The sequence below is a fragment of the Mustela nivalis genome (genome assembly GCF_964662115.1).
Source record: "Mustela nivalis genome assembly, chromosome: 17".
NCBI lineage: Eukaryota > Metazoa > Chordata > Mammalia > Carnivora > Mustelidae > Mustela > Mustela nivalis.
In genome coordinates this window covers 20,690,709-20,703,371 of record NC_139036.1, presented here as the reverse complement: position 1 = coordinate 20,703,371, position 12,663 = coordinate 20,690,709, and the positions used below count along the sequence as shown (strand labels likewise).

Sequence of the window (12,663 nt, the reverse complement as noted above, 5' to 3'; positions counted from 1 at the left end):
GGAGTTGTAGTCTCTCAGGGCTCGAAGGGCTTTTTATAAAACTTCGGCAGGAGGCGAATAAAACAGGATATTTATGGGAGTCCAAAAGGATCATTATGTCCACGCAAACTTAAATACACATTTTTCCTTTCCCTTAGCCTTGGTCAGTCTCCGGAACAGTTTCTCCCCAGCCCACCTCCAACATCCCCTGTATTTCCGCACTCTGGGCCAATCTAGCATTCCGCTCGTTCGCTTTTCCACCTCCCTATCCAATCGTAGGTGAGTTCCTGGTCAGTTCCCGGAGTTCCTTGCGGCAGTAATGGCTGCTCCCAGCCGTCGCGCGGCTACGCTGTTTCGGGCGGTGTCAGGGGTCCGGCAGTTGGGCCCCAGTGCCGAGAGGGAGTGGGGGGTCCGGCTCTCCTCGCTCTTTGACTGTCAGCGGAGGTGCGTGTCCTGTTTCGCGGGCGCCGCCTTCTCTGGTCCCCGCCTGTCCTCTGCTTCTCGCCGTTATGGCCAGAGCTCAGCCTTGGACCGCTTCCTTGGACTCTCTCAGCCGGACAGTTCGTTGACTTCTCACCCTCCCGGCGTGTCTATGCACAGAGGTAAAGCGCCCAGATAGGCTTGTTCCGGACTGTCCCCACTTTAGCGAAAACGTGAAACTTCTGGGTCGGGGAAAGTCCTCAATCCCTGGGGATATCGTCTTTGGTCCTATATTATGGAAAACGATCTTGAGGCCCCGAGAGAGAGGCGAGCCTTGGAGTATCTCACAGGAGAGAGATAATACGTTCTAAGAGTTAGGAGCCAGAGGGAACCGATGTGGTCACAATCAGACGCTCACGAAGAGCAGGAGATTGAAGGGACACGGGCAGGGCAGAACTGTGGCTCTCTGTCCCGAAATGGGAAGCGAACTGGATCCAATAAGTGCCCCATCTCCTTGTCAAGAGACTGAGTTACACCTAGGAAATAGCACCCTCTGTTTCTCAAGCATCTGAGACTACATTCTGGTAGGCAGGCTGGACACAAAAACTGGTCATGGTAATGCAGTATTATAAGAAACTAATACTTAAAAACACTGAGAAAGCTTGCAGAGCCTTTATAACACCCTTAGTAGGGTGAGATTGTCTGAGCTGGAGGGATTTCTGACTTTATCTGTTCTGGCTGTGCTTTCACACATGTACACATGTACATACATTTATCAGGGACAACTACAAAGTACAATTCCACACAGTGATTGAGTATTAAATGCCAGGGATTGTGTTGATGGTTTTTGCAAAATTGCCAATCATCAGAAGATTTTAAGGAGGCATTGTTAATATTATCTCCCATTTTACAGGTGAGGAAAACTGAGGAGATTAGAGAAGTTAGAGAATTTGAGAAAATCATATAAACAAATGAATGGGCAAACTAAGTCTTGAAGCCAGGTCTCAGCTTCAGCCTGGTACACTAAGCTTGTATTCCCTAAATTTCCTTTGTGGGCCAGTAGGACTGAGTACCTGAGAGGGGATCCAAATTGCATTACCTGTCGCTTCCTTCCTGCCCCTACCCCACACACAGATGAGCAGGAACTCCTATTGGTCCATCATCCCAACATGCCTGAGAACCCCCGGGTCCTACGAGTCGTCATCCTGGGTGCCCCGAATGCAGGGAAGTCAACACTCTCCAACCAGCTGCTGGGTCGGAAAGTATGCTGCATCTTTGACATCCCCTCCTACCCCGCCCCTTTCATCTGTCACTTTTTTCTGTTTCTTTATGAATTGTCCCATAGTGATCTGGGAACTCAGTTGGGACTTACTTGTTTTTGGCAGGTGTTCCCTGTCTCCAAGAAGGTGCACACCACTCGCTGCCAAGCTCTGGGGGTCATCACGGAGAAAGAGGCCCAGGTGGTGGGTACCTTCAAAGGAAGTCCAGCAAACTGGACAGGGGGTGAACTTAAGAGGGTCTCCCTTACAGTTAGACCTGAACAAAGTATTTAGATTCACTTTTTTTTTTTTTAAGATGTATTTATTTATTTATTTAAAAGAGAGGGAGATCACAAGTAGGCAGAGCAGCTGGCAGAGAGAGAGAGGGGGAAGCAGGCTCCCCACTGAGCAGAGAACCCCATGAGGGGCTTGATCCCAGGACCCTGAGATCATGACCTGAGCCAAAGGCAGAGGCTTAACCCACTGAGCCACCTAGGCGCCCTGAGATTCACTTTTCTGAGGGAAGGGGAGTCTCCTCTTTAATCAGGCCTAGTGCAGTTCTCTCTACTTTTTACCCTCTGGCTTATAGTCAGAAAGATCTATTTGCCTCTTTACTCCTTCCTAATCTTCCATATATTCACAGTCATTATCTTTCTCTTAGATCCTGTCTAGAATTAAAACAAAGCTGAAGGGTAAAAATCTAAAGTCATCCTGTCCTAGAGTGGGTGCAGTTTTCTGACATCAGTAGTGGCCTTTCTCTCACTTGCTAGTCATAATTGTTCCATCTTGGGGGGTGGGCATCTCTCTTTCCTGATTTTAGATTCTACTTGACACCCCTGGCCTCATCAGCCCTGTTAAACAGAAAAGGTAATAGCTGTGGAAACAGGTATGTAGAGGGAAAGGTGTTGAAGAGAAGGTGGGGAGATTCCACCATAAGGTCTGGAAAACCATCTTATCATACCCTATCCCTCATTAGGAGTATATCAGTCATAAGACCTTTTCTGACCTGTTTGTCTGTCCCTCAGGCACCATCTGGAACTTTCTTTGTTGGAAGATCCATGGAAGAGCATGGAATCTGCTGATCTGGGTTAGACTCATGATGGGAATCTGGAGCCCATATCATGGACATTTTGGAGGGGTGGGGAGAGAGTGGTCATATATTTTTCCTGTTCCCCACCCTGCCAACTTCTAGTTGTGGTCCTTGTGGATGTCTCAGACAAGTGGACTCGGAACCAGCTCAGCCCCCAGGTGCTCCAGTGCCTGACTCAGTTCTCGCAAGTCCCTAGCATCCTTGTCATGAACAAGGTGAGCACCACCTACTTGATGAAGGGGTCTACTCTCCTCTGTGGGGCCCATCTCACTGACCACACACCCTCTGCCCATCCTCCACGCCCAGGTAGATTGCCTGAAGCAGAAGTCCGTTCTTTTGGAGCTCACAGCAGCCCTTACTGAAGGTGTGGTCAATGGCAAGAAGCTCAAGATGAGGCAGGCCCTTCGCTCACAGCCTGGCACTCTGTGCCCCAGCCCAGCAGCTGAGGGCCCAAAAACACAGTCTGTGGGAGGCCCTCAGAGGATCGGCTGGCCCCACTTCCAGGAGATCTTCATGTTGTCAGCCCTAAGCCAAGAGGATGTGAAAACACTAAAGGTCAGTTAGCCTTGACCGGAGCCTGGCCTTTGATTTCTACCATGTGAAGACAAGCCTTGGAGTTCCTCCTGAGAGTGAGTAGGAAAGTCTTGGTTGGGACTGAGCTGCCCACCTGTCCCTCTCTGTACCCACAGCAATACCTCCTGGCACAGGCCCGGCCAGGACCCTGGGAATTCCACAGTGGAGTCCTCACTAGCCAGACGCCTGAGGAGATCTGTGCCAACATCATCCGAGAGAAGCTCCTAGAGCACCTGCCCCAGGAGATTCCCTACAGTGTGCAGCAGGTGTGGGCACAGTGAAGGAATTTGGGGGCTCTTCACTAGGCACAGCACCCAGGACCAGACACCTGGGGTCTGGAGAGCTAGGAATGCGGGTCCGTCTGACTAATCATGATGTCTCCCTGTGCAGAGGACAGTGATGTGGGAGGAAGGGCCAAGCGGGGAGCTGGTGATTGAACAGAAGCTTCTGGTGCTCAAAGAATCTCATGTGGTAAGAAAGGACCAGGGCATTAGGCAGGGGTTCTTCCTCCACTGCTCAGGAGCCCCGAGAGCAGTCTTGTGTGTGTGTGTCTCTCTCTCACCCCACCCTCAGAGGATCCTGATTGGTCCAAAGGGGCGCTTGATCTCCCAGATTGCACAGGAGGTGGGCCGAGATCTCATGGACATCTTCCTCTGCGATGTACAGCTGCGGCTCTCTGTGAAGCTTCTCACATGACCGCCCTCAGCTGCCTTTCCCATGGCATCCCAGCCCTAGCTGCTGGCAGGAGCCACTGACCAGGATGGCCCCTGCCTGGGATGGGGACTGGTGAGAGGCATGGGCACTGCCTGATGGACTGACTGGCTGGCATGGCCTTAGTGAGTCTGCCTAGGCCCTGCCTGACCACATCTGTTGGAGGAAGAAACTTAGCTCAGTTACGGGGTCGTGCCTCTGCCTGGGATTCCAGCTGCTTAGGTCTAGAAATTGGCTCTTCAGTAGGAACAATGCCACTCTGCTTCTGGCTGGCATCAAACCCAGAGTTTCTCCTTGTGTTGCCAGTTTTAGCAGAGAGGCCTTTTTCCTATCCCCTCAGTTCCTCTACCTTAAAACCACGCATAAGGACTTGTGGGTCCTAAGGGAGATAGTGCCACTTGCCCCATCCCTCTTCCCAGGCTCGAATGCTAATAAAATTAAAAGACAAGCATACTGGTTCTCATCTTTATTTCTTTAGAACAGGAAAGAGAAAACCCATTCCCTCACCCCGACCCTGTTGTCTGAGCTGGAGTCTCCCTCCCTTCCAGTGATCTGCTCCAGGGTCCTGAGCTCTCTTCTTGACACGTATTCTGGGTACAGCAAGAGAACCGTTACCATTACTAAACTCAGTAATGGTAACGGTTTCCTCGCCATCCCCAAGCGTCCCGGCGGTCAGCAGGCTGTGATAGGCTGAGCGGCGAGCTTGGTGGGTTTGCAGCATGCCCTGCCCTCCTCATCTGGCTCCAGAGCTGTGGGGACCCGGACTAGTACATCATCTATACTGTAGTATCTCATTGCAAACTTACAGTATATGATGATATCCCAGCCAGGGCCCCGCAGCAGGCACAGGGAGCATGGCTTGGAGAGCACTGAGGCAGGGAGAGACGGGCTGGGGGCAGAGCAGGACCAGTCAGTGCTGGACACGCAGCACTCCCCACTCCCTGCTCCATAGCTTCTGAGCCAACAGCTCCATGACGGCTGTGGTCAAGGTCAGGTAAGGAAGGGGACTGGCCGGGAAAACCCTGCAGAACTAGGGTCTGTTGAGATCTCCCTGGGGACCCCAGTGTCAGAATTAAAGAAGCCAGAGATCCCATGATGAGGCAGAAGTTTCCCTCAGGTCAGACCAACAAGCAGACAGGCCCAGGAGAGGGTACTCACCTGGAGCTGGAACTGGAGCCGGGGAGGCCTTCAGGGGTGAGGAGGCCCTGACCCTGCCTCTCAACTCAAGCTGCCCGCCTTTTAATCCACTGGCCCCTCCCTTGGGTGGGACACTTTCCCGGGTTCTAGAAAACCGGCCTCTTAACCCTTTCCCTGCTGGGCTCCTTGGAACAAGGGTGACTGGTCACTCTAGTAGGCTCTTTCCCCCATAGACTTTATGGACCTTTCTAAGGCTACGGTCTACCTTTCAGTCCTGTCCCTTTGAAGTTGATCATCTGTCTGCCAGCACTGGGAGGAGGAAGGACAGCCTCATCCCATCCTTTAGGGTTTCATTGTTGGCCATAGCCAGGTGCCGGTTGTTTCGGCCATGGCACTAGTGTGGTGGCAGTGGAAATGTTAGTTGAATCCTATAAAGCGGGAGGAGTCCTGAAAGCTGGATTCCTAGGGCAAGCTCTGGCTTAAATTTCAGTTCCTGGGCCCCTGCCTATGTTTATGTAGAGCCCAAGGCGGGTAGACCTAGGCTACCACTGCCATGCAAGCTCCTCTTGGTGGAATGGTCCTCTGCTGGGTCATTTGAGGGCAGGGGGATTCAAGCTCTTCTGAGAGCCAGCATAAGAACAGGTAGGGGCCTGTTGAGATCTAAGCCACTTAGAGTGAGAGCTTGGCAATATTTAGTGCAAGATTCCTAGTGTAGAGACTTCTCAGAAAGCTGGCAGGGCAGGAAGAGGGTCTGTTTATTTCATTTTATTTAATTTTGGGATCAGAAGGAGAAGCAGACTCCTCACTGAGCTGGGAGCCCAATGTGGAACTCATCCCAGGACTCCAGGATCATGACCTGAGCTGAAGGCAGTTTGCTCAACCAACTGAGCCATCCAGGCACCCCTCATTCTTAAAGATTTATTTATCTGAAAGAAAGAGCATGTGCTTGTGATGTGGGGGTGGGCAGTGGGACTAGGGGTGTGCAGAGTAGCAGGATCTAAGGGAGAGGAAGAGACTCTCAAGCAGATTCCCGGCTGAGTGCAGAGCCCAATGCAGGGCTCAACCCCACAACCCTAGGATCACACCCTGAGCTGGAAGCAAGAGTTGGACACACAACCGACTGAGCCCCACCAGGCACTCTGCAACTGTTATTTTAGACCCCCCATTCTGGGAGACACATCTGCTGCTCTGCTCCCTCCCCTTCTCCATCCTAGACAATCTGATCTGTGTGCTGGGAGGCAGTTAGACCCCAACTCTGCAAGGGCAGATGAGGCCAAGATGCGGAGTGGGAGGGGAGACCAAACCTTTTGGTTCCTGGGGGATGTTCTACTTCCTGCTGCCACAGAATGTTGGCACATGCTCTTCCCCCTGGTTTTGGTTTTGGCATTTATTTATTTTTAAAGATTTTACTTGTCCATTTGTCAGAGAAGCAGAGTGGCAGGCAGAGGCAGAGGGAGAAGCAGGCTCCCCACCAAGCAAGGAGCCTGATACAGGACTTGATTCCAGGATGCTGGGGTCATGACCAGAGCCGAAGGCAGCTGCTTAACCATCTGAGCCACCTAGACATCCTGGTTTTTGTTTTTAATCTTTTTCTTTTAACTTTATTTTTTTAAGATTTTATTTATTTAATTGACAGAGATCACAAGTAGGCAGAGAGGCAGGCAGAGAGAGGAGGAAGTAGGCTCCCCGCTGAGCAGAGAGTCCGAAGTGGTATTCGATCCCAGGATCCTGGGATCATGACCCAAGCTGAAGACAGAGGCTTTAACCCACTGAGCCACCCAGGCGCCCCTAGTTTTTATTTTTTATTTGAGAGACTGCAGACCAAGAGAGAGAGAGATCATGAGCCAGGAGGAGGGGCAGAGGGAGAGGGAAAAGCTGACTCCCCACTGAGCAGGGAACTCCTACACAGGACTTGATCCCAGGACCCTGAGATCATGACCTGAGCCAGATGCTTAACTGACTGACCACCAAGGTGCCACTGTTTTTGTGGGTTTTTTGTTTGTTTGTTTGTTTAAGGTCTCTATAGCCAGGGGCGCCTGGGTGGCTCAATGGGTTAAAGCCTCTGCCTTACGCTCAGGTCAGAGTCCCAGGTTCTTGGGATCAAGCCCCACATTGGGCTCTCTGCTCAGCTGGGAGCCTGCTTCCTCCTCTCTCTCTGCCTCTTCTCTGCCTACTTGTAATCTCTGTCAAATAAATAAATAAAATCTTAAAAAAAAAAAAAGATCTCTATAGCCAACAAGAAGCTTGAACTTACAACACCAAGATCAAAAGTTGCACGCCCGCCTGACTGAGGCAGCCAGGTGCCCTGCTCTTCCCTCTGGCACAATCTTCCGCTCCTTTATCATCTAGTTAACTCCTGTTCCTCTTCATATGTAAGTAACACTTCGCAGGGAAGTCTTCTCTGGCTGGTTGAATCTCCCTATTATGGGCTCGTTTATTTGTGTGATTAATCATTTAGGCAAATAATCACAGAGGCCTGGTTATTGGCCGATCATGTCAAATGACAGGGAGCTAAACTCTTGATGTGGGGGAGGAGAAAAACTTTGGCCTGGGGAGGAAGGCAGACAAAATTGTGGCTCTTAGGCAAGTCTTTTTCTCTAGGCCCTTCCTGTTCTCCATGTAGACAGTAATAGCCATCCCCAGTTCAGTGCTGGGAACTCGGTGACTAGCTACCTGCAAAGCACTTAGCCAAATGAAGTAGCCAAATGCCCCTCATGGAATATTCTTGAAAGCTGCTTAAGGCCACTGAGAGCCCAGGTTTAGAAGTAAAGGGCCCTGGGACAACAGGCTGGCTCAGTTAGTGAGGCATGCGACTCTTGACCTTGGGATTGTAAATTCAAGCCCCACACTGAGTGTAAAGATTGCTTAAAATAGGGAGGACTGGGTGGCTCAGTGGGTTAAGCATCTGCCTTTGGCTCAGGTCCTGGGATTGGGCCCTGCATCGGCTTCCTTGTCAATAGGGAGCCTGCTCCCTCTGCTGCCTGCTCATACTGTCACTATCTCTGTGTGTCTCTCTCTCAAATAAATAAAATATTTTGGAAAAATAAATAAAATCTTGAAAGAAAAGAAGGAAGGGAGGAAAAAAGAAGGAAGGAAGGGAGAGGGAGAAAGGAAGGAAGGAAGCAATTATAGACCCCGAATGACATCCGTCCCCTGCATCCAGCTCTGTGTCCTTGGACCAAGCACTCTCAGGTTCAGTTTTCTTGTATGTACAGTGGGAGCAATCCATACCCAGCTCCTGTGGAGGTGACCAGGGCCATGGCAGTGCTCATCAAACACCCAGGTTGTGCACCTATGGAACCAATGTCCATGTCCTTCCCTCTTTCCTCTGTCTCACTCATTAGCTGTGTGACTAGAGGCAAAGTGCCACTTCTCTGGGCTTTGCTGTTAACACATAGTTCACCAAGTGTTAAAAACTGAGAAATATGGCTGAAAAACCTTTCTGGCCCTCTAGCCAGGTGAGGAATTATCATATGTCTGCTCCTTGCCCCCTTTCCTGTCCTGCGACCCCTCCTACCTCGCCACCTCTACTCCGAGACCTCACAAGCAGGTCAGGCTTCTTTACCAGAGTAAAGGCTTCATGCAGGGAAGCCAAGATTTACGCCACTCATTGCCTAGGCTCCTACCTGGTCCTCGCTTAGTTCTAAGACCAAAGGTGAACTTGGGCAGAAACCAGGGGTCCTGAAGGTAAAACAGAGATATCTCAGCCCGCCAGAGATTCTGAGGCTGTGGCCCTGGCTGGGGTGGAGGGTGCTCTCATCAGGGTGTGGACTGGAGTAGAGTCTGAGCCTGGGTGGGGTAGTCTGGGGACCATGATAAGCAGACTTGAGACTATCAGGGTGGTGGCCCTTCTTATCAGGAGACTGCAGATGGCACAATAGGACCTGGGGACACTTCCCGCCCAGCGCTGTCTCCTGGATGGCCCCCTTCCATCCCTTTGCCTCCTTAGAGCCCTTCAGGAAGTCATATGCAGACTCTGCCCCTTCTCCCTGGCCAGCATGGGGATGGGGGATACAATCCATTTTCTTGGGTCTAGTCTTGCATTCTAAATTTTATTTATTTATTTGAGAGAGGAAGCACAAGCAGGGGGAGCAAGAGAGAGAGAGAGAGAGAGAGAGGGAGGGAGAAGGCAGGACTCTATCTGAGGACCCTGGGATCATGACCCGAGCCAAAGGGAGACACTTAAACAACTGAGCTACCCAGGCGCCCATGACCTTGCATTCTAACAACTGTTGCTTCAGATCAGGAGTTCCATGGCTCTCCTGAGGCCAGTGTGGACTGGTCTGGGACCTTAACCTTCTCATGTCTAATTCCAGTCCCTGCATGGGCAGCAGCTTCGAGTCCTTTACTCTTATTTTGATCTTCTTTGGCTGAAATCCTTAAATAGTACGGTGAATGACAAAGTTAAAGAGGGTCAGATCTGCAAGAATCCTTCAAAATCATGGAATTTGAGTAATCCATGCATAGAGGAGAGGAAGCCGAGGCCCAGAGAAGAGGAATGAATCACCCCCAAAGCCTCAGGGTTCTGTCCACCTCTCCACACCTAGGAACCCATGTACAGCAAGGCAGATATACAGACATATACAGCACGTGGAACAGACACATATGTGCACAGCACACATGTGCAATGCCTGCAAATACACAGATACACAGCGCACGTATTTTTAAAAAGTCAGGTAGTAGAATTGCTCTTAATTCCCTCTTCCTCACTCTTTGAAGTTCCATGGAGTTGACAGTTGTGCACAAAGATGGTGGCCAAGTCACAGGGTCACTAGTGTCCCACTCACAGTACAATCAGCAGCAAAACTCATCCTGGAACCAAGGACTAAATGAGAAGTTCTGGGAGGTTCTTGCTTTCCTGTTTTGCTTTACCTACAGGGGATCCAAAGTGAGAGCCTGGTACAGTCCTAGGAGCTCAGCAGGTGTAAGAAAGAAAAGCTGAAACACAGTTCTAATCTCCACTCTCTCTGTGATGGACTGGGGCTTGAGATGTAGGGGAACTATCAGAGATGAATGGCTTGGTTTCATCGTGGACAATCCGTGAAGCTTCCCCTAACCCTCCCTGACACCTGCTTCCTTGTGTCCAGGCTTTGAACCTGCTCTGTTTCCTTCATCACATGGAGAATTCATGTGATCCCTTATTTGTCCCCAGTTATGCTGGGAGGGCTGTGGCCTCCACAGCCCTCATGGGTCTTGTCCTGCAAGGTGCTCAGAGGACATGTTTGCACTGAAAAGACGCTGCCCCCGCAGATGGCGTCCCATGAGCGTGTGAGTTCCCGCCTTGCGCCTTCACACTCTCTGTGCCTTTCAGCCCCATAAGCAAGTGTACGTGTTGAAGATCAAACAGGCACAGTGGAGTCCTAGCCCTGGCTTCTGGGAGACTTTGCCAATGTCTGTCCATCAGTCTCCAAAAGGTGACTACATGCCAATTTTATTTGTTTGGTAAAGATTTTATTTTCAAGTAATCTCTATATCCAGTGTGGGGCTCAAACTCATGACCCTGAGATCAAGAGTCACGCACTCTGCTGACTGAGCCAGCCAGGCGCCCCATGGGCCAATTTTATCGTAGAGAAATTGAGGCTCCTGGAGTAAACGCTTGGCCTGTGTGAACGAGTATATTGGGAGATGAGGCAGGACTTCAGTTCTGCTCTCCAGACCCCAGGCCCCAGGCTTTGTGCACAAGCTTGCTACGAATGAGGTGGATTTTGTGTGTGTCTCCGTGGGGACTTTTTGAGTTGTTTTTTTTTTTAAGATTTCATGTATGTATGTATGTATATATTTAAAGATTTTATTTATTTATTTGAGAAAGAGTGAGAGAAAGCATGAGAAGGGAGAAGGTCAGAGGGAGAAGCAGACTCCCCTTGGAGCTGGGAGCCTGATGTGGGACTCGATCCTGAGACTCCAGGATCATGACCTGTGCTGAAGGCAATCGCTTAACCAACTGAGCCACCGGGCACCTCTATTTATTTATTTGAGAGAGAGCTTGACCGGGATGAGGGGCAGAGGGAGAAGCAGACCCCCTGCTGAGCAGGGAGCCCCATGCAGGACTCAATCCCAGGACCCCAAGATCATGACCTTAGCTGAAGGCAGATGCTTAACTGACTGAGCCACCCAGGCACCCCCAACTTTTTGAGTTTCAAAGGAAAGAGAACGAGACCTGAGTTTTAGCACTTACCAGTAATATGTTTCTGAGCCTGTTGTCTCATTGCTCTGAACCCTGGTCTCCCCATCTCTAAAATGAGGATGACAGGGGCACGTGGGTGGCTCAGTGGGTTAAGCCTCTGCCTTCCGCTCAGATCATGATCTCAGGGTCCTGGGATCAAGTTCCACATCGGGCTCTCTGCTCGGCAGGGAGCCTGCTTCCTCCTCTCCTTCTGCTAGCCTCTCTGCCTACTTGTGATCTCTCTCTGTCAAATAAATAAATTAAAAAAAAATGGGGACTACAGTAATACCCACCTCACAAGACCCTGGGAAAGATTCGGTGAATGAATGTGTGTGAAGCCTCAGGATGCCCTTCTCGCTCCCACTTGCTCTGATTTTCTCACCTGTCCAACCCCCCCCCTTTTTTTTTAAAGATTTTTATTTATTTATTTGACAGGCAGAGATCACAAGTAGGCAGAGCAGCAGGCAGAGAGAGAGGGGGAAGCAGGCTCCTCGCTGAGCAGAAAGCCTGATCCGGGGCTCGATCCCAGGACCCTGAGATCATGACCTGAGCCGAAGGCAGAGGCTTTAACACACTGAGCCACCCAGGTGCCCCTGTCCAACCCCTTTTTGAACTTCCTCCACAGCCGCTCCAGCCAAGGAATAATCCTCCCTCTTATGGTTCCTGCCGTTTGTGGACCAGGCCCCTGTGTGGGGTTCACCAGCCCTGGACTCCCATGCCATCCTTGGCTTGAACCAGAGCCTTAGCCTGTATAGTTCTGGGTTTATGCCTTCGAGTTGCTTTTCTTCCAGACCACCTGCCCCGGGGAGGGACTCAGAGCCCACAGGGAAAAGCACAGCTCCAGATTTGTCAGACCCTGGACTCCGCTCCTCCCTGCTGGGTAGCCCCAGTGCTTGCCTATCCTAGGAGCCTTGGCTTCCTTATCAGATACATGGGCTTTAAATGGCTTTTTTTCCAGGACTGGTGTGCAGATGGAATGAGATAGTAGAGGTGGAAAGTTCTAGGTAGAGTCTGGCTCCCATATCCTAGGAGCTCCACAAATGTGGGATTTCTTCCATCCTGGCTTTGCAGCGGCCTTTCCCTGTTGGCCCTCCCCAGTGTGGTAGGAACCATGGGCATGTGTGCTCGCTCAAACGCCTAAGCCGGTGCCTGTAGTAGGGCACCCCTCGCACCCCTGCCCAGACACACACTGAGTCAGAAATAGAAACTTCCCAATCAACACCTCCCTAAGTCTGTTCATTCATCAGCTCCCACTTCCTGGTCTCTGGATCAGTGGGAACCCCCACGTTCGGACTCGGGCCCTGACCTATGGCCTGAAGGCACAGTCCTAA

At 50.9% G+C, this 12,663-nt stretch overlaps 2 protein-coding genes across 3 annotated transcripts in view; one reads left to right on the top strand and one right to left on the bottom strand.

Moving 5' to 3' along the window:
- The window catches only part of ALDOC (aldolase, fructose-bisphosphate C), a 1,020,901-nt gene that overhangs the window by 254,211 nt on the left and 754,027 nt on the right, over nucleotides 1-12,663 (bottom strand). The window lies entirely within an intron of this gene.
- On the top strand, nucleotides 272-4,483 carry ERAL1 (Era like 12S mitochondrial rRNA chaperone 1). Of its 2 annotated transcripts, none has more exons than XM_082707163.1 (10): nucleotides 272-581; nucleotides 1,534-1,661; nucleotides 1,785-1,862; nucleotides 2,479-2,525; nucleotides 2,684-2,745; nucleotides 2,851-2,963; nucleotides 3,055-3,303; nucleotides 3,438-3,587; nucleotides 3,712-3,792; nucleotides 3,895-4,483. In XM_082707163.1, the coding sequence occupies exons 1-10, from the start codon at nucleotides 299-301 to the stop codon at nucleotides 4,015-4,017; spliced, it is 1,314 nt and encodes a 437-aa protein (XP_082563289.1). In that variant the 5' UTR covers nucleotides 272-298; the 3' UTR covers nucleotides 4,018-4,483. The 2 variants fall into 2 exon arrangements, with proteins under 2 accessions (XP_082563289.1, XP_082563290.1); XM_082707164.1 differs by having other exon boundaries at nucleotides 3,857-4,483.